The 22,070-nt window shown below is 40.8% G+C and overlaps 1 protein-coding gene across 3 annotated transcripts in view; it reads left to right on the forward strand.

Annotated features, from left to right (window-relative positions):
• The window catches only part of LOC147435662 (ATP-dependent DNA helicase Q-like 4A), a 36,507-nt gene extending 28,592 nt beyond the window's left edge, over positions 1-7,915 (forward strand). For 2 of the 3 annotated variants that reach the window (XM_086488657.1, XM_086488656.1), the window contains 23 exons: positions 976-1,030; positions 1,103-1,615; positions 1,713-1,904; positions 1,986-2,116; positions 2,211-2,610; positions 2,722-2,853; positions 3,144-3,230; positions 3,343-3,470; positions 3,588-3,708; positions 3,798-3,949; positions 4,034-4,169; positions 4,241-4,364; positions 4,454-4,524; positions 4,612-4,680; positions 4,782-4,919; positions 5,008-5,166; positions 5,243-5,323; positions 5,405-5,566; positions 5,656-5,708; positions 5,893-6,019; positions 6,118-6,212; positions 6,294-6,371; positions 6,509-7,915. In XM_086488657.1, coding sequence (XP_086344783.1) covers positions 976-1,030; positions 1,103-1,615; positions 1,713-1,904; positions 1,986-2,116; positions 2,211-2,610; positions 2,722-2,853; positions 3,144-3,230; positions 3,343-3,470; positions 3,588-3,708; positions 3,798-3,949; positions 4,034-4,169; positions 4,241-4,364; positions 4,454-4,524; positions 4,612-4,680; positions 4,782-4,919; positions 5,008-5,166; positions 5,243-5,323; positions 5,405-5,566; positions 5,656-5,708; positions 5,893-6,019; positions 6,118-6,212; positions 6,294-6,371; positions 6,509-7,007 — 3,703 coding nt within the window. In that variant the 3' untranslated portion in view covers positions 7,008-7,915. Of the gene's footprint in view, positions 1-975; positions 1,031-1,102; positions 1,616-1,712; positions 1,905-1,985; positions 2,117-2,210; positions 2,611-2,721; positions 2,854-3,143; positions 3,231-3,342; positions 3,471-3,587; positions 3,709-3,797; positions 3,950-4,033; positions 4,170-4,240; positions 4,365-4,453; positions 4,525-4,611; positions 4,681-4,781; positions 4,920-5,007; positions 5,167-5,242; positions 5,324-5,404; positions 5,567-5,634; positions 5,709-5,892; positions 6,020-6,117; positions 6,213-6,293; positions 6,372-6,508 lie in introns of those variants that run through there. The other variant, XR_015185100.1, reaches the window with a different exon arrangement.
• Positions 7,916-22,070: the final 14,155 nt, after the last annotated feature.

The raw sequence follows: 22,070 nt of genomic DNA on the forward strand, positions 1-22,070 counted from the left end.
CTACAGCTCTAAACAACTCAATGAAGATAAACTTAGATTCTAGAGACAAAATGGAGATGGAGATTTGCATAAATCAAAAAGAGATTACAAGTAACAAAATGATGGCCGATGTTGTGAATGCGTTTGCGTTCTCCACACTGAGGTGATTCTTCTTCTTTGAAGTAATGTGGGCATATGAACTCCACAAATACTCCAAGCAAGAGCTGTGTACTGCTTGATAAGTATGTGAGTGGCAAGATGTTGAAACTCGGTGCCATCTGAACCATAGTACTCATACCATAAAAGTGCCATAGAACCAACCCAAGTGTCAAGAGCCCAAATGACCCCTCCACCTTGTCTAAGTTACGAGCTGATCTTATTGGGTGTGTTTCTCTTTGTTGGATACAATCCCAATTGGTTCAAGCTCCTTTGGTGGCTCTTCCCTATTGCTGATCTCCTTCCTTTAAATTCAGGATTCAAGCATTAGGGGCCCTAGGGTTTCCCATACCTGGGCTCTGAAGTAGGTAGAGCATATCCACATGACATAAAGAGCCATCTGTGCATGCGACATTGATCATGATACTCTCTTCATAATACTTAAAGGTACCGTTGTTGGTACGGGCCATCTGCTAGCTTCTTTGATAAAAAATATAACCCAAATTGTGCTACAAGGCCATGGATGGTGGAGCTTAGGGCTTGGGGTTTCAGAAAACCACCTTTAAATAACAGAATCTCAATAACACCACTTCACACCTCAAAATTTCTTATGAAATGGGAAAGAAGTTATCTTGTAGCCCGGTAGGTGGATTGCTGCGGCTTGAACAAGACCTGTGCTATGGTTTAGTAGGCCACTTTTTTGTTCATTGCATTTTCAGTCTAGCTAGAAATGTGTGTCTGTTGTAAAGGGTTGCTATAGGCTTCTACGTGCGGTAAAGGGTGGTTAAGTGCTTATATTGTTGTAGAGGGTTGAAGTTAAAATTGATCTTGTGTCTCCAGGTTTATGACTTGTGCTATCTCGCCTTCTGGGGAGCAGGAACTGCTAGCATCCAAGGTGCGCTTCTGATTCTGTAGCTAGCGCACAAGCTTTGTTTTGAATTCACAATGCTGACTATTACACCATCAGGCGTGGAAGAACTTGGAGGGATGCAAGCGGGTCGACTACCTAAAACCAGGAGTGAGTGCTCCTGTCAACAAACAGGTGCAAGGCTCTATTGGTTTGCAGAAAGGCAAAGCCTGCAGCTCTAGTTTCAATGCTTCCTTTAACAATAAGAATGAGCAACCCTTCAAGGCTCCAAGACCTATGGGCGATTCACATTTTTTTAGTCCTCAAGGGCCCCAGGGGAATGGGACCCCTTCAACATGTTTCAGTGGGGAAGTCAATTGCTCAAAACTGGTAACTGACACGGCGACACCTACAAATACAAGAACGCATGTCAGTGATTCTTTCAAACATGTCTCAGTGAGTGCTAGAAGCTCAAATAGCATTTCCACACCTGGATGTGCTGACTATACTTTAAGGACACAAACAGCCTGGAGATTGGATGACAATGGATCCACAACATATCCAGTAAATGCCAAAACTAATGAACAACAAAACCATAATTTTGTAGATTTGGAAGACGATGAACTTCTCCAGGTTAACCTTCTTACCTTTCCCACCATTATGAACCTTTCTTAATTCATGCATCAAAACACATTGTTTGCATTCAAACTAGCGCGTCGTTGTGTGCCAGGCGATCGACCTTGATCAGATTGTTTCAGAACACTATGAGAGAGGTTGTACTCAAACGGCTACCGCAGTTCTCCCCAAGAAGATGTCGGCATACATTCTTTCTGAACCTAGAACTGAAGTAACTTCTCCATCCTTTTCTCCAGGAACTCCTGAAATCTTTACCAAAGAGAAGCTTTGCAGGCATGGAGTGAAGGTATTCCATGCTGTCTAGGTTTTGTGTTATCCTGATTAGTGTTATTGATCCTCGTCTAAATTTCTCCGTTGCAATGTACAGGTTATATACTGCCAGGATGCAAAGGTACACCTTCAGGAGATGAAGGATAAATTGATACAAGTGTCAAATGAACTTCTAGATAATGCAGCTGAGCTAACCCCTGAAAAATCAGAGGAGCTTCGTGTAGAGAGGTCAGTTGTTGACAAAGACAAATTCAATTTAGGAGCAATATCTAGGAGATTGCTTAAGGTCATCTGTTGATATGTGCACTATGAATACTTCTAGGTTGAGCTTAAACAATGAGATTCAGCTCCTCGAATACCACCTTCAATCATCTGTCCTTAGCGACGAAAGGCGTATTTCACATTTCTCTGCAGGGGTCCCACCAGCCAACAGTGTGTCAAATATTAGAAATTCTGGAGGGCAAGCTTCATTTTTAACTCCCATTAGGACCAATGAGAATTATGGTGCACAGAGTATGCACCATTCCAAAAATTTCACGTCTTTTGCACCAGGAGGTGAAGTCATGTTTGGAAATACAGACTCCTTTAAGACCCCTTCACCATCCTTTTCCACATTTCAGACTTCCATTCCAAGGGTGCAAGTCGAGAATGTAAATTATAGTGAAGGTTCAGGGGACAAGCAATGGAGTAAAAGAGATTTTCCTTGGACACGTGAGCTGGAGGTGAATTTTTTTACTTTTATTGGTCTTCATTGCAATTATTCTTTCAGAAAGAAGTTCTTTTTGGAATTGCTTTGCATTGTCTGAACCTTGCATGTTTTGTTCTGCCAACAGATCAATAACAGGAGATACTTTGGCAATCAATCCTTCCGACCAAATCAACGTGAGATCATGAATGCCACAATGAGTGGCCATGATGTTTTTGTGCTGATGCCAACAGGGGGTGGAAAGAGTCTTACATATCAGGTATGCCCAACTTCTCATAATCAAGAGTTAGCAGGTAGTAGACCGCGAATTTTGGGGTTCTATTTTATAGCCTCATAGACCCTGCCATGAGAGGTGTTCATTGCTCTTCTAGCTTCTACATGAAGCCTTTAGGGTGGCTTTAGGCCTTGCTGCCTGCCAAATGTGCGTTACATTCAAGACATGCTGATAAGTTTGAAGAATGAAGGTAGGTAGTGATTATCAAGATGGTGCACACTCAACTCTGGATTAGTTGTTATAAGTGCACATATTCAATACGTGACTTGTTGCAGCTTCCTGCTGTTTGTGTACCGGGTGTCACATTGGTTGTATCGCCACTGGTTTCTCTTATACAAGACCAGATTATGCATCTTTCTCAAGTAAGTCTATATCCTATACCCCAGTCTGTCAATTATGTTGAACTCGCAAACTCACATCAATTGTAGATGCTCTTGTGACTTATTACTTCGGAAATATATGTAACCTGTCCAGGTTAATATCCCTGCAGCTTATTTAAGTGGTAGCATGGAATGGCAAGAGCAGCAGCAGATTTTGAGTGAGCTGAATTCTGCATGTTGTAAATACAAGCTACTGTATGTTACACCAGAAAAAATTGCAAGGTTTGCTTTGTCCTGTTAAATGGTACTAAGCTTGGGGCCAGCCCAAGTCTTATGCTGTGCCCATTCAATGGCAGCTTGCACAGAATTTGAGTAATAAACTTCTTTTGTGCTGGGCAGGAGTGACAATCTAGTCCGACATCTAGAGAGCTTGCATCGACGAAATTTGCTGGCAAGAATTGTCATAGACGAAGCTCATTGTGTTAGCCAATGGGGTCATGATTTTCGACCAGACTATCAAGTAGGTGGTGTGATTAAGGTTCGGTTATAAAGCTGGATTTCTTTGTACTCCACCATAATTCTTTTCTTTTGAGAGCTAATTTTGAACAGGGGCTTGGAGTTTTAAAATCAAAATTTCCTCTTGTGCCATTGATGGCCTTGACAGCCACAGCAACACTCAGCGTCAAAGAAGATGTTGTTCGTGCTCTAGGTTTGCTGAACTGTGTCGTTTTCAGACAAACGTTCAACAGACCAAATTTAAGGTGGGCCAGTCACAAGTAGATCAACAATCTGTCTTGAGCCTGACTTTGCTGCTTTTAATCTCGATTCTTGTTGAGTTTGTGTAGATATGCTGTGATTGCTAAAACAAGGAATTGTCTGGACGACATAAACAAATTTATCAAAGAAAATTATCACAATGAGTCTGGCATAATTTATTGCCTCTCTCGTATGGATTGTGAGAAAGTTGCAGAAAAGCTGAGGGTAATGCTTCCCTTATTCAGAACGTACCTTGTTGTGCTTTCACGGATGGCCATTTTATGATTTAATGGCAGGATTATGGCCACAATGCTGGTTTTTACCATGGCAACATGGATTCTGAAGAACGGTCTTATGTTCAACGCCAATGGAGCAAGGATGCAATCAACATTATCTGTGCCACTGTGGCATTTGGCATGGGTACGTATGCATGGACATACTTACATTGATTTCTTCTAGTGTGTGTAAGCTTTCAAAGGCAATGGTAAAAGTCCTTGGTTATGGTGCAGGAATCAACAAGCCCGATGTTCGATTTGTTATTCATCACTCCATGCCCAAGTCCATTGAAGCTTACCACCAGGTATTGGTTTTCAAAAAGGCTTTGTGCCTAATGAACAAGCTATTCCAGTTGAAATGTTTAATACTTGCTGAACTGTTTTGTTTGTAGGAATCTGGTCGTGCTGGCAGAGACAATCTTCCTGCATCTTGTCTTCTTTACTACAATTATGGAGATTATGTAAATAGAAGCAGAGTTTGAAAATACATGTTTTTCTGCCATAGCGAGAATCAAGACCTGTACCTCATTCAGTTCATTTTAATCTTTGACCTTTCTGGCAGATCAGGGTTAAGCATATGTTAACTCAGGGAGCAGCAGAATGCACTCCATCTAATCAAGGTAATAATCGTAGTTGGACTTCATCATCAAACTACTCTAATGCCCAACTCACGACCAACATTGAGAACCTTTTACGAATGGTAAGCTGTATTGTTGAACTGAACCTTACCCTCGTGGCAATCTGGTACTTCAAAACATTAGAATATAAGATATTCCAAAATGTCGCAGGTTGGTTACTGTGAGAATGATGTGGATTGTCGAAGATCAATACAGCTTGCTCACTTTGGTGAGAAATTCGATGGTTCGACCTGTAAAGGAACTTGTGATAACTGCTCAAAGGCAGTGGTTGCAGTTGAAAATGATGTCTCTGAGACTGCAAAACATCTTGTAAGACAACTGATTCTTATTTTCAGCAGTCGAAAATCTGTCAGAGCAGTTTTTCATTGACAGATGAGCTTTACAGGTCAAGTTAATTACTGCAATGGGTCAGCGTTTTTCTTTGTCTCATGTCCTGGATGTATTCCGAGGCTCTGTTAGTCAGCAGGTGTGTCGGTATCTTAAACTAGTTGCATTTTTGTGTCTGCTATATCAAACCTTTTGGAGAAGTAACATGGGTGATTTGTAGGTCAAGAAACACATGCATGACAGGCTGGAGTTGCATGGATTAGGAAAGAACTTCAGCAAGGGCGTCGTGGAACGTATTTTACATCGCATGGTTTTCGAAGGGATTCTAAGGGAAGATATTAGCAAGAGCGACATGTTTGGCTCAATATCATCGGTCCTCAAGGTTAAAACTCACTAACTATGGTCTGCTTTTGTGGAATGAGTAAGTTTCATAATTGCTTTTTTGTTTAGACGTCGTGAACTCACCTGCAGGTGGATGATGCAAAATCAAAAGAGCTTTTCTCTGGACACAAGCTAGTTATGAGGTCTGCCTTTTGTTTTGTTGCTTCCTGGCTGCATTGAAAATTTGAGCAGCCTTCTATCATATGCAATGACGCCCCCATTTGAGTTTCACAGCAGCTGAATGTGCATGCAGCCTTTTTGTTTTAACGTCTAGCTTTGATGCAAAGCTTGAAATAGTTTATATTGTTCTTCTCACTGTGCGCCCAGGTTTCCCGCCTCAAAGAGAACTGAAATATTTGATAAACCAGAGTCAGCAAAAAAGAGTTTACAACCGTCTGCAACGAAAATGAACTCTGAGGAAAGCCCAAACCAAGCTCAAGCGAGGGTTGATCCTGTAATTACCTGCTTTCCATGTTGCAGTTCAATCAATATGTTGCTTGTGATCAAGTAAGAGTGAGAGAGAACTTACATGAAAGAGTTTGTGGTAAGCAGGCACTTTCTGCTAGGATTTACAGTGATCTACAGAAGCTTCGTCTGGATTTAGTCAATGAAGCTGGTGGTAATCTTATGCCATACCATATCATGGGGTAAGACCTTTCAGTTTTGTTTGTCCAGCAAGGGGAATTCCACTAGTGGCTTTGTTTACCTTGTTATGCCATCATCTATAGGAACTCTGAGCTTCAGCAAATAAGTAAGAAGCTTCCAAAGTCCACTGAAGAGCTGCTGGAGGTGAATGGTATTGGAAAGTATGTACTACATGCTCAAGCATTTGCCCGTTTAATTCCAAATTGCATGTCTTTTGAATGCAACAAGGTTGACATTTTGGCTTTCTGAACACCCAAGTGTGCAAAGACCTTACTTGGCCTCTTTTATGCAATGGTAGGGTGAAAAGCAACAAGTATGGTGCTCGTATTCTTGATGTGGTTGCAAAGGCTGTTGAGCGACATCAGAGCTTGCCAAAAGGCTTCAAAGAGAATGTTGTGCCATTTTCAAAACACCCAGCAGAAGAGGATATCCCTAAAACTGAAAGAGGAATCAAGGCTGGATCAAGCAAGAAGGGGGCTTCTGGACAGGATCTTAAAGATGGCAGGAAAACGGAAACAAAGAAAAAATCAAAGCATGAAACCGCGTCTACCGTAACATGGGCTTCTCAAGGTCCACCAAAATCCACTGTGGAAATGAGGGATCACGAGGGGTTTTCTCATATACCAGAAGGATTTCATCCCACAAATGATCTTGATTGCGTCCCAATACAAGCTACTGGACAGAGGACTGCCAGAACTTTTCCTCCGACACTCACTGCTGGTAAAAGGGTCAATGAGGGTGATTCTGATGCTTTGAGCTTTGCAGACTTTGCATTCAAGCGGATACACAGAACATGAAAGGAAAATGATCGTGTCAGGGTCGTATTGGCATCTGTTTGAGCTTCCAGTGAATGGTATACCACGAAGTGCATTCAGTTTGCTGCAATTGCCATGCTGTATAAGGTGATGTTTCTATACTTTCCTGAATATGGAGCTGATGATGGACACCCATTGTGAAATATAGGGGGTCAACTAATCATTGTGCCTCTAAAGGGTGCTTGTTCCATATGATAATGTTCATAGTGTCCACAACTTGAATGTCAAGGCTTATTCTGGTGCATTTTTGGATGCAATGAAGTAGATTCCTTGATTTGAGCATATGCTTTTAGCAAGCTCTGTGGAGTTCTGCTTGGTGTGAACACTTACTTCCACCCACAAAGTTGTTGCAGAACAAATCTCTGTGAAGTCTGAACTCACCCTATAATCAAAGAGAGGCCACCTTGTCTATTCCCTAGAAGTGTACAATGGGACCCATCAGCCCCAGCAGCTACAAATGGCATGGCCTAGCAAGCAGCATGCAGAGCTTCAGATGAAGGTTGTGGGTTCCGTTGCTTGGGCACTGAGCTTTAACCTCAGTCAATGATTAACCTTAGCCAATGTTGATGGAGGGAATCTCGGAGCCCTTGTATGGACTTAAGTCTATGTAGAAGAGGGACTTCACCTGTCTTATTGTTCAAGGTCCCTCGGGATTGCTCCTACAACGAAGAGAAGAAGAGTTGTACAGCCTCAAAGCCATTGAAAGATACGTTGCTCGTGAAACTGCATGCGTTTCAAACTACCGCTTAAAGCGTTTCTACACTTCAAATATTGCACCTTGGAAACTTGTTCAAGTGTATTTCATGGTGACCATCATTGGCTTTCATGGTTTCCTTATATAATGGGACGTGGCTGTAACATTGTTAAGATGCAAATGTTTCTTTTTGTGATATTAGAGTAAGGAATTTTTTTGAGAGTTTTAAACAATGGCTAGACTCTTGGGATTATGTGGCAATGCTAAGGAATATCTGGTTCATTTTGAAAGACAGGATTGTTTCATTGATAAATGCTTCCAACTCTCTAGCAAGGAATTGTCAAGTGTAGAAGATGGTTCCAACTCTGTAGCAAGGAATTGTCAAGTGTAGACCTAGACAAACTTCATGTATTTCATTTGTGCATTTCGGATCTTTTGTTATGATAGGTATGGTATACACCAAAGCTATTTCAATGAGGCTTCTTCCTCTATTGAGTATACACATACAATTCAGGTCAAACAAGATTTGTGGAGCCCCTAGCTATGCATGAAAACCTTCTCTCTGTGCAATTTAATATATAGCATGCCTAAAGGACCAAGCAAGACATAGTGTCACTTCATTGGGCTTTGCCAAGGCATATGATAATGTATGCTGGGGCGGCTTTAGTCCTAGAATGGCTACATGCATCTATTTTTTTGGGCCAAGATGCATCTTACAAGATTATAGTTGATGACAAATTGCCCTTGTCGCCAATTGACACCTTCATTTTTTAGAGGGGATCTACGACTGAAAGTCAGTGAAGATCACAACTGTTCATCCCGAATGTGAACTTGAACAAATGTGAACTTGCATCTAAACTAGATGTCAACTCGAAGTAAACTTAGTATGAACTAAGATCGTGACGGGTGGCTAGGACTACACAATATAATGCTATCATTCTCCACGTCTTTCAAAATGCGTGCAATAGTGTAGTGGTAAAGCGATGGCATTGGGAGGGGCAGGTTGCAAGGTCGAATCTCACCACAACCCTTATTTTTTCCTCCATATGAATCGAACGGCCCACAAAGAACAATCATCTGGGACCATAGATCCCCTCTTAAAAATGAGGGTGTCAAATAGAGACGTGGACAAACTACCTAAAATGGCTAGTTGCATATATTTTTGAGCCAATATACATCGTACAAGTTTATAGTTAATGAGGTCCCATCTAATGTACTTTCCATAAGTCATTTGTTATGTCAGTCATTTGCTATTTGAGATGGTTGTTCTTTCCTTACTTTTAAAAAAATAAACAAAAAGCTCATCAAGTGTCTTTGCGACAAGGCTTTATAGATGATAATTCAATGGTATTAAAAGTTCTTATTGTAAATTTGATGAAATGTGATATTGGAATGTGTGTACATATGTGCCTAGTCTCAATTTAACCTGTGCTTGATCCATGTATTTGCATAAATTTGAAATGTTTTGGTCAGGTTACTTGGAAGACCCTTTCATTTGGACAGTTTTTGATGTCCCCTTAATTGATAATCATAAAACAAAATGCGTAGGGCCATTATAGAACCAGTGTATCATTTCAACTAATTGGTGGGTCTACAAGCTTGCAAAGTGTAATTTCGATGTTTTGAAACTTCAAAAGTACTTTGTCTAAAGTTTTGCCTAGTTTTATATCGACGTGAACATTGTTTGTAAATAACATTTATCGAGGAGTTTTTATGCTCTCTCTCTCTCTCTCTCTCTCTCTCTCTCACACACACACACACACACACACACACACACACACACACACACACACACACGTAGTCACTATACTATTGCTGGTAAATACTCCACCTAGCTACACTTAAATCTCTTAGCTACCATTGTTTACGTATAGTAGAAGTCTTCTTGGAAATCAAAAGAAACCGTCTTCTCTAAGAACTAGTTTTCTTGCCAATGGACTGCACATTGCTTTTTGATTGTACATATATACATTGCGCCTCATGCTTTAACACTATTCCCTACTTGGTAAATACCTCCTCTTGGTCACAAACATCTAAAATGGTAGTGCACTTTATTTTGTCGTCTATTTTCGATGTCGATTGCAAAGTATTGGAGAGCTAGTATGACCCACCATAGAGAGTACATTTGAGGTTCCTCCTATTGCTAAAAGCAATTTGAAAAGTTATGGCGTGGGTGGGAAACCCCCTGTTGCCAAGGCTAATAAAAGTCTTTTTGAAAAATCTAAGCATCGTTAATTGAATGATTGTCGAAAGCTCGGTGAGGGCAATAGGCAGTGTGCCTCTTACCTCTATAGGACACGTCAGAGACGTCCAACCGCCCATTACTTGTACACACCTTATTCTTTACTAGATAGATGAATAAGGGGCTCTCTCACATACATAGTGTTGAGCTTCCTCCACCCACGCACTATGTACTCTCTCCTTATCTCTCTCTCTCTCTCTCTCTCTCTCTCTCTCTCTCCCCCCCCTTATCACTCTTCACACATGCAACGCATTCATGCACTCACAATTGGTATCAGAGCTACGGTTTGGCGATGGCGGAGAGCACGACGGCTTTGAGAGCTTCGAGGCGATAGTTCGCTCGCTTTCAGCGATGGAAAGATCAAGAAAGCTTGAAAGCTTTGTGAGAATGCAATGGGAGCTTGTGAGTTCAGTTGATAGTGATGTATGCTCTTGTGGAAGCTCAGAGAGGAGTGTGGAAGATTGTGTGCAAGTGAAGGTGCTACCTTAAAAATTGTGTGCGTAGTAGTACTGTTTTCATATTCGTTTTTCTCCTTGTAAAAGACAGATCGAAATATCCTACTTGTGATACCCATCCATTTTGACATGGTCTACAACTTTGCAGAGAACATTTTTGCAAATTTCTCACCCCTTTGCTGATATTCAGCTTAGACTTACTGTATACGAAAATTGTAGGTTTTTTATTTTCGCATAGTGTGCGAGTTTGATGCACTTTTGGAAGCACGTTAGATGCTCCAAGTGGGTGCATAAATTCTGAGATGAAGATGCAATTTAAGCTTGTGCAAAGCTTGTGATTTGAGGGTTTTTGGTAGATTTGGCAAAGAGTCACAGAGGCGTGTACACACCATCGAAGCGGTCTCTTGAGAGACACGGTTTTTGGAGCACATAGGTGGAGCTTCTTTCACAGGTTTTCACAAGATACTTTGGCAGTGATTTTGTGCTTGAATTCATGGTCTTTGTGGATGGTTTGCATATGGTGATGGCACATGGTTGATGCCCATTGTACATGCATTTTGATGAGAACTTTTAAGTGCCGGTGAGCTCTCTTGAGAGCATTGTTTTTGCATTTATCAAGTTTTTGGATTGCAACTCTTTTGGCTCTTGCTTATGTGCGGTCACTCCGTTGATGTAGGTTGAGTTCGGATTGCCATTGTATGTGAAAATGTGGAGCCATTTTGGCATTTCTACTCATTGGCGTTGAGTAGTGTTATGGTTTATGGTAGAGATTGTACTTGAGTTTTTGCTCAGTTTTCAAGGAAAACTCTGCCTGATTTTTCCTAGATTCTTGCCATGGTTTATGCATATTCGTACTTTACTCTCTAATGGTTTAGTGGTCAAGTTAGACTCCCAATTTGATAGCGATTGAGAGTTCAGGTTTTGCCAGTTTGGACACAATTTGGTGTTCTTGTACCCACTCTAGTAGGAGTGAGGATTACGCATGCTTGTGTGGCTACAGACTTTGCTAGTCACACAGGTTTCACAAGAAAAACAAAAGGTTGGGCACTAGGGCTAGTGTGAGCACAAGCACAATGGTGTTAGCAGGTCAAAACATAAGCGTGCAAGAACAGATGTGGTCGGGCAGTGTGAGCAAGCGAGAATGCCGATCGGAGGCCAAAGGGGGCGGCCACTGCGAGCTTAACTTTGGTTTATTGAAGTTGTGTGAAATCTAGTGAGACTTGGCATTATGGTTAAGGCTCTAGGCTTCACGCTCGATGATGTAGGTTCAAATATGTCTTGCGATATTGCTTCCTTATATTTTATTGATGTTGAATCCACCCGCAAATCTTGCCAAAAGAATACTTGAAAATTGCTTTACTTGTTTTTGGTTAGGTTAACAACTCTTGGAATATGCCTATGCTCTCTAGTAGTTGAGAGGATGACTGATGTGGCTTGACTGCTCTGTTGTAATTGGAATTACCAAAAACTCAGCCTGCTATCTTGTTGTGTGATGTCAGGAATTTATTTTGAGACTTTAAAAGGGCATGATTTTCATTTTCCACATGGATTTTACTCCTCATCTGATTGAGTTCTTATCTTTAGATCTTCATACGATCTTGCTTTTCTACTAGCTATATTCTGGCTATATTTGGGGTCCTCTCTTGTCTAGATACTACATGGCTCTAATCTGTGACTTTTGCTGAAGGTTTAATAACCTACATGGTTATCTTTGTTGCATTAAGATGGTAATACCCTTGTCTAATTTTACCTTTTTTGATCCTATCTTATTAGTTGGTCTTGCTCTAAAGCTCACTAGAAAATTTTTAAACTCAATTTTACTTGATCAAATTGTTTGCTATTTTTACCATGTTTCTTTATTGCTACCGTGCTCTTACCTTTTGTGAAACTATGCTCTAGCATTATGCTATGTGAACTTATGTTTTGGACTACATATAGTTGGTGTGACCTTTTGACTCAATAGATTTAGGTCGACAAAGCCTCTCTCTCTCTCTCTCTCTCTCTCTCTCACACACACACACACACACACACACACACACACACACACACACACACACACACACACACACACACACACACACACACACACACACACACACACACACACACACACACACACACACACTCTTTTGGTGACTGTTTTCGAGTGAGCATGTTTCCTCCCAATTCCCTTTCTTTCCCCTTTTACGCTACCTTATTAAATATGACAATTGGAGATGTTGTAGTCACCTTGATCTGTGATACACACACATGCCTACTTGTATCAAATAACAAAGAGCTTTTTGCTAAAAGTTAATTGGATTATTTTTTTCTTCTATTCGAACATATCAAATTTATTGCTTAATCGGGGTCTCAAAAACCTATTAATTCTTGGCCAGTATGGGAATCAACCTATTTTTCTCTTCTATTTGAACTTATCAAATTTATTGCTTAATCGGGCTCTCAAAAACCTATTAATTCTCAGTCAATATGGGAATCAACCCCCTTTTGTAGCTAGCTAAGTTCTGCTCTGATTGTGGGAACCTACCCTAGGTTCACACTTGGTGGGATTGACCCTCACCACCCATTGTATTTAAACCTTCTCGATCGTGGATACCACTTGGTTTTTCACACTTGCATTAAATACATATGTACTGTGACATTGTAGGATCCGACGGGCCAGTCTCGTTCTCTTTCTCCCTTTGTGCTAATCTCTTTACCTCTGATGTCGTTGAGTATCTTTGACGAAGCTTGTGCTTACCGTAATGGTATGGTGAATCCTTGTATTCACCATTAATCTCAAGCTCTTATTCTTCCATTCCCTCTCGCCCTCCCCGTGTAACTAAAGCTGGTCGATAACTACCTCTCTGATGCTCATAAGGTAACTTGTTATCTCTCTTAACGTGCTATACCCATTTTCCTACTAGGCATATCTTCTGGCTGAAAGATTCACTTGCAGGCATACATGGTTTACTCCGAGGTGATGGATGGTGGCGCCAATCTTGATCTCGTCTACCTGTGCGACTATTAAAACTGGTGAGGGATGCTTTTCTTCCTCACTTAGCCTTGCATTATGTGGGTGTGTGTGTCTGAAAGAGAGCGAGTGCCATGGTGCTACCGCTTGTTGATCTGTGTTATATGCATCATGGATATTGTGGAGCAACCTGTTGCTCTTGAGTGCTCTTTTGGTGTTGCTTTGAATCTGTTGTCGCTTCTTGGTATATACTGACAATAGTCTTTTATAACTAATCCTTGTGATGATTAAGTGATTCACTATGTAAAAAGTGAGTACATGTCGTATTTAGGATGAATAATGGTGACGATCACTTGATAATGTGTGTTAAAAAAATCTGAAATGGGCCTAGAACTTGTCAGAACATTGTATTATATATTGCTTGCTTGGGTGGGGGCACCACAAGCAAATCCAAGTGTGATAAGGTAAATGGTAAAAGGCTTACTGGTGCAACTCAAAATCGATACTTCAATAATAAGTACTAGAAATAGGAAGCTGTCATTGTGATTAATTTTTGGGCTTACAAATTGAAGGGGTCTTTGGTTTTTATGCCTCACCAATTGGTTTTTGATAGGGATAACCTATGTGATATAAACTGGCATAAATGGTGATTTTTTACTGAAGAAGAACGAGCGACTAGGACTGATGACTCTAAAGAGTTTTCCCTTTGTTGTTTTGATGGCATATTGAATGTTGATTTGAAATATTTGAAATCTATTTCTTAAACTATGGATGGTTATTGTTGCTTCTTTAATATACCTGTCCTTAAAATCTATAGATATAAGGCTTCTTATACTAAGACCTGCCTAAGATTTTGATCCCTAAACAGATACACACTACAAAGGTTGCCTGTAGACTTTAGAATTACTTATTAGATACCAAAAGGGTTTCAATTTTTTTACTATAATCTAGCCTAAAACTTCTTAGATATTCTCTTTGCATGAAAAAAAAAATGTTGCAGTTTGTTTTGTTCTTACCTCTCACCCGGCCATGACTGAAATTTATTGTTCAAAGAGAGAAGAAAATTGTGGACTCATGAGAAACAGATGTTTGAATGCTTTCCCAAAGACCTGGCTTCTCAAATCTCTTTCTTTTCCAACTTACTCAACTCATAGCATGGGTATTCACTTGTTGGTCCTCATATAAGATGATACACATATCTTTTTCTGAAAACTTAATACATCACTTTAATAATAAGGGAACTTAATACTTACATAATTTTTTCTTCTTTTACATAACAAGAATGTTACATGAAGACTAGAGTTTCTTGAATTCATGGCCATACATGGATTTGAAGCTACAATAATCAAAATCTTAAACTATTGTATTTAGTGAATTTGGAGTAGACACTTGTTTGGGAAAAGGGCTTCCTTATATTATGGGGAACTACAAGATACAGAAAATGGACTTTCGGTGGATTACCAATGCTGATGAGTGCATATTCTCCCACATATGATATACTTGCTAATAGTACATACTGGCTCATCTAAAATAAAATCCGATAACATAAAGATTCCTCCTCACCTGCTTTCCCCTCCTCTTCTGCCTCCTTTGCACCCTCTTTTGTCCTTAGCTTTGTGCATTTTGTGCACTTATCCTTCGCATCTCTAGCTTGCTTCTTTTCAAAGCAAGGCCCCTTCTTTTCATGAACTTAAACCCCCCCCCCCCCCCCCCGGGTGCTCTTTCTTTCCCCTCCTCTCCTCGCCCTCTTCTGCCTCTTTCGCATCCTCTTATCTCCTTAGCCTTGCATTGCGCAAAGCAGAGTCACCCTCTTCCCTTCTTTGTGCTGCATCCCTCATACACAATCTCTTTGCATGCATATACCAACATGTGTGTGTGAGAGAGAGAGAGAGAGAGAGAGAGAGAGAGAGAGAGAGAGAGAGAGAGAGAGAGAGGGGAGAAGCAGTTCGCAATAGACCAGAGAGAGAGAGAGAGAGAGAATCTGTTTAGATTTTCTCAATTCTTTTATTTTTCAAAATTGTAGGCACATGCTCTCCCGTATCACTAATGTACTTACCAAAATGTTAATTGGATTAACCCTTGGTTTTAGGTAATACACAAACCTTGTCCAATATTATTAGTAAGGCATATTGGATCATTAACAACTAGTACAAAGTTTTGGTTGATATTCTTGAGCAGATTTACCCTTACCACACTTATGATATTAAAGCATGCTATGAAGCCATCCCCCATCGTGGGAACCATAGACTTATGAACTCTCTTCAATAAATAATCAAGGTAATAATGGGATTGGGTTATATAGGTTTTAAAACTTCTCAAAACAAAATCGTCCTCTCAAAAAGAAACCCGAGATAAAATGGTCATTTGAATTTTAACATCCATTAATATTTGTATTGGATCATTGCTTTTCTAAACTTGGATTACATATCTAGAGGCAAACCATGGGTATACCTTTGGGCTATTCTTGTTCCCCTTTATGGTGCAATTTAAATTTATATCTAGCATGGTTTGAGCTGGAATACATTCAAAAAATTTCCCGTCTTAAGGAAACTAAAAAGCTTAAATCATTTTTGCACTCATGGAGATACATGGATGATTTGTTATTAGTAAATAACAAGTATATCCCCCTATGAATGGAACCTAAAAACCCTTTTTCCTTGAGGATCCCTTTACCATATATTCACTTGACATCATTTTGGTCAAAGCTACCCATGCTAACCTTGGCACTACCTACCTTAATACAAGATTGACACTTCCGAGACCATCTATCGATCAATTCACAACATTTATGGCATGGAAAAAAGATGTGCTACCTGGCCATCAGGTATCTTTTATTCAAGTAGCTGCAACCTATAAAAAAATATGGCATACAAAGTATGTATTTCTCAAGTACTCCCTTTCATTTATAACGCATCCAAGTTGTGGCATATTTTGGCCTAAAAAGACTTATCCATATGTCCACTTTGAATGGGTTTACAGAAACAAAAATAGAAGAATCAATGGTCAAAGTTTTACAAAAAAGAGATCTTTCTTGGGATTTCAATATGTCATCAAAATTACTCGCATTTAGTAGGGGTCAAGCCCACTTGGTGGATTTTCCTCCACCAAGTGTTCTTATCTCGAGGGATGGGGATGGGTGGGACACACACACACACACACACACACACACACACAGACACACACACACACACTTTTGCTAAATCAGTTTGATTAATATGCTAGGGGGGAACGTCAAAGTGATGGGGATGGGGGTGGGCCTCTCTCTCTCTCTCTCTCTCTCTCTCTCACACACACACACACACACACACACACACACACACACACACACACACACACACACACACACACACACACACACACACGCACACACACACACACACACACACACTTACTTTTTTTTTGTAAATCACTTTGATTAATTTACTAGTGGAAAACCTGAAACCGAGGAAAACCCACCGAAAAGATCATATACAAGAGAGAGAACACAAAAGTGTTCAACTGCACAATATGGATAATAGCATTCATAGGAGAGTTGATCTATCTCTGCGACAATATCACCAACTTCCAAGGCGAACCGCAAAAATTTCCTAAGAGAGAGCTTGAAGAATGGGAAGGGATCCACATGACTATGATGAAATAAATAGCCATTACTCTGACATCACAGGGTCTAGTAAGCCCAATATCTAACCCACATAAAGAAGACCGCAAATCACTATAATGTGGATGATAAATGCCCAAAACCGTTTGTGGAAAACCATTGCTAGAAAACGGAGCTACATACAAGCTGATATTTAACACTACATGGATGGTAGGTATAAGTTAAAAAGGTTTTAAGTAGGACATGGACAACAATTGATAGGTTTGTTGACACCTGTAATACATTTCAAGGCTAACAAATCTGTTGTCTTGTTTATATGGATGCAGATGAGGACTCTATCTTTACTTAGGATCTTTTTGGCTTTGTTGTTGTCCACCGTCATCGTCAAACTTGGCCTCTATCACTTTAGTATCAGTTGTTCTTAACTATCTTATGTACAAATCACTAGAATGATACCTCGTTCTCACTATGATGTACAAAAATGAATCAAAGACTGAGTCGTTTTGGTGCTAATCCTTGTCCTTTGTCTAAAGACAGCCGTCTTTTGAACTGATATGTTTTTTTTGTGTATACATATTAGTTTAAAAACAGCAACACACACGTTCTAAACACAAGGTTCTCCCAAATTTTTGGGAAACAAGGACACTAGCTTTGGAGATTTTTGTCTATAGGCTTTGATGGACCCACTGTCTGTAATTTCTTGTTGGGTTGACAAGTGTTAGGTGGTCTTTCCTTGTCTATAGATCAGATTCCTGCTCATAGCTATTGGAGTCTTTGACTCTGCTAGGTTTAGGTTGTAGGTTAATCCAAAATTACTTACCGTTGTGTAATTAATTTGATTTTTTTAATTTCAAGAAAACTACTCTTGGATGGACACACACACACACCCACCCCTTAACATGAGTGAACACACACACACATATCATGACTTGGAAACTCTGGCATGAATTCACACACTTACACACTCACACAAACAAAAATCTACAATTTATGACAAAAAAGCACATGCATCCACAATAATGAATGATAGTGAAGAAACTGGCACTATACTTTGAACAATTCTTACCGAAGCCACAAAATCATAACAATATGCATCTCACAATTGTAAAAATTTTGTAGGTTTACCCATTTGGCAGAAGACTCAGACTTGGGAGATTGATCATGATGACTCAAGAAAACAACAATGATTTCTACTAGTAGGATGTTTCATGCAAAAAAAATAATCCTATAATATTGTCAATTTACTGACAACCACCATTGATAGAGTTTTATGGTTCCTCTTGTTTAGCATGTAACCTTTAAATCTCCCCCATAATCTGTGTGTGTGTGTGTGTGTGTGTGTGTGTGTGTGTGTGTGGGTGCGAGCGCCATTATCTAAGCAGAGCTAGCTGCCCCCCCATTAGTGGTTGAGGTGCTCATCAGATTTGTCTCCTTCATACACCACATGTGGGAACTTCTCAGAGACAGATATGCCCGCCTTGCACTCTATTGCAGAAAACATGCGTGGTGCACCTGATAGAGAGCCTAGGAGCAAGGCAGTTCAAGTAGCTAAGCTCACACAGAAATTCAATGGAGACGGAGATGCTAGAAAGCATATGGAAGTCTTTGAACATGTGTGCGATTCCTTGGAAGAGCACAATGAGCTACATAAGTGTAAGGCTTTGAGTTTGACCCTAAGCGGAAAGGCTGGAGATTGGTATAAAACCTTAAGAGTAGAAGAAAAAACGATCTACTCTACTCTTAGGAGATTGTTCTTAAAAGAATACATACGAGAGGGAGTACTTTGGGGTGTAGCCTCTCAGCTCCAGAAAGCCCAACGAGAAGAAGGTGAATCCGTGAGAGACTTCATTAGTCGCCTAAAGAATTTGAATTCTTGATGCAATCCAAACGAGCGATTCAACAACAACCAATTGCTCGATAGATTCATTAGGGGACTACGACATGAAAGTATCTATAATGGCCTAGTCATTAGAGGTATCACTACTTGGGAAGCAGTCACCATGAATGCAATCCAATTGGAGGATAATTTAATGATTACAGGAGAAAGAGTGTCTGCCGAGCCGAAGTCAAGTAGCTCCCAAGCATCACGGCATGAGCCAATGAAGATAAAGCCAATCGTGAAAGAGCAAACGATATCTGAGATGACTTTGGCAGATCTCACAAAGGCCATCCAAGAAAGCCTTAGGGGTAATCGTGCTCCACAAAACACTCATATGTATCCAAGAAGGGGGCAACAATGGTGCTCAATTTTCTTGGGCCCACATACTACGAGTGAATGCCCTACTTTCAGAGTAAAGTTTAACGGGACTTGTAATGCGTGTGGTAGGTATGGCCATCAAGCGAAGGATTGCCTAATGCTTAAACGCATCATGGAAAATAGACCGCCTATAGCTTGGGCAGACTCACCTCGAGTTCCTGCATTGATGCCTACCCCACCCATGGAGCAACAGTTGCCATTACAACACATGGTCCCTAGAACCCAAAATGTGGTCCAAACCACACCGTTGCCACCTCCAGTGCTAGGACTGCAACCCCCTCATCCAAGAGTTACACCTATGAACCAAATAGGTTGCGAGTCATCTAGTACTTATGTAGATTGTGAAGAGGACATAGACTCTAGTATCACCTATGGAGTCGACATGCTTGAGGAGTGTCCCATGTACTATATGGAAGACCATTGGGGACAAATCAAACCGGTATATCAAGCTACTGCGCTAGCAGCAAGAGGCCAAAACATTAATAGTTTTGCCAGGAGACCACCTCTTCAGTGCTACGAATGTGGTGGACCACATCGAGTAGCTGAGTGCCCCATTAGAATGCAAAAGAATGCTGCACTAATGCAAACAAGTCAAGGGAATGCATTGGCAATGCCAATACTCATTTGTAATCATTGTGGCATAGATCATTTGATCGCACAGTGTCCTAACAATCCAAACGCACCGAAAATCACACCATTGAACATAATAGAGATCGTTGAGGGGACACCACCAACTATAAACATAGCACCAGTGAATGCACTCACATGGTCAATGCTCCAAAAGCAAAATTACATCCTCGAAGAGAGAGATGCTGCATCCATTGGCCGAGCGAGAAAGAAGAAAACACGAAGAAAGAAATCCCTTAATGCTTCTAGCTCAAAACCTAGTTCAAAGACTAACATAGGGACAGGAGAGGATCCCGTGTATATGAATGACCCTGAGGATGACTCAGATTCGATAGAGACCACGGAGACCAAAACTGTTACTACAAAGAAAAAAGCCAGTGAGGAGGATCACGAGAGGGAATTACGACGAACACCAAAAGAGTATTCAAAGTTAAACTACCCAGTTGCGAACCCCCAAGATAATCCACGAGAGACAAAAAATGAGGATTGCAAGAGGAAGATTGGAACCTATCCAAACCCAACAGTGGAAATTGAACGAGTCCAACAACTGAGGGGTTTGGTGGAAGAAACTCAACGAACATTAGAACCTGAACCCAAACACATCCAGATGTCGGACACAGTGTTTTCCACACAAGTTCAACCTCACAAGAACTACAGGCCGTTAGCTATACCCAGTATCATTCGGGAAGAGAGTGAGGGTAGGACATCTGAAAGTGGACACACACCTTTCCTACTAGAGAGAATGTTTGGTGAGGGAATGCCCGACCCCCTTGAGGAAGTGGAGATTCCATCTTCACCATTCTCTTGTCAGGGTCCTACGTCCCACAAGATGCCATTAAATGTTGCCAAATTGATGGATTTCATGTCTTCAGAAGTTAGAACCACCATCATGTCCAAACTATATAAAGACCCCGAGCTAGTCTCAGCTCTTCGAGCCTTCCTCAATGGAGAATTACAGGCCGGATTACCACAGTTTGCACATATGAACAAACCTGACTCGGTAATGAATGATGAGGAACATTTAGCACCACCATCTGACCTAGCGGGACATGAATCTGTAATTGAAGTACCCGTTAACAAGTTGGGGCAATACTTTGAAGGTGATGAATCTAATGCTACTCTGCCAATCACTACTAAAGGATTAACTGTAAAGGGAGTCCTTGACGGTGGTGCGGGAGTCAGCATGGTGACAAAGAGTTGTTGGGAGTCTATGGGGCGACCTCACCTTGAAGCCACAAGCGTAGTGGTAAAAATGGCTAATGGATCTATTGTTACGCCTATTGGAATGCTAAAGGATCTCAGAATCAAGGTCTTGGGACACAAGGTAAGGCAGACTTTCATTGTTATGGATTTTTCCAAGCATCCTATGTCATTTGAGATGATCTTAGGGCGTCCATTCATGAGGGAAGCAAAAATGGTGCATGATTGGTCCAAAAACCACGTCTACTTACAGTTCCAAGACTCTGTCATTTGAGTTGATCTTTTAAGTGGTCGAACGCATCCTCTAGGAAATAAATTCATCATTGATAATCGATCAGACACAACAATTCACTCAGCTCCATTACAGTATTGTTACACGTATAACGAAGACACAGATATTGGGAAGAACTCTCCTTATATGGATATCCTACCCGGAATGGCTGAGTCAGATAATGTCGATTGGGTACACCTAACAGAAACCATAGACACTTGGGGAAATAGGGGGACGACTTGGGTAACACCTGAGGGGGATGAAATGCCTGTACCCTTAAATATGCTACAAGCAATGCATATAGCTTCTGACAAGACTCATCCTAATGTAACGAAGAAAACATACAAGTGGGTCCCTAAAGCTTCTTTAGTGACCATAGCTAGTGCTAAAAAACAGAAGCCTTGTAAGAAGCGTACCACTCGCTCCAACAAAAGTAAGAAAATGTTGCGATGGATCCCTAAACGAATATTGGAAGCCCAAGGCTACTATCAAGGAAATAATCAAATCTGGGTGCCAAAACGTAGATTGTGCTCTTACCTATCACCTGACCCATGTGAGCCCAATCCCGTAGCTCCAAAACGAATCAATGATCGTGGAAAGAAAAAAATCACAGAATGCTACACACCCGCTCCAGAGCTAGTTTGGGTACCAAAGAAAGAACGATTTGTTCCACCTAGCTCAGGAAGGGGGGAGTCCCATGAAGCTTCTAGCTCCTCATGTAATGCATACGTAGAGGGAAAAGCTTCTC

This window comes from Adiantum capillus-veneris, chromosome 18, assembly GCF_014529385.1.
Source record: "Adiantum capillus-veneris isolate H3 chromosome 18, ASM1452938v2, whole genome shotgun sequence".
Classification (NCBI taxonomy): Eukaryota; Viridiplantae; Streptophyta; class Polypodiopsida; order Polypodiales; family Pteridaceae; genus Adiantum; species Adiantum capillus-veneris.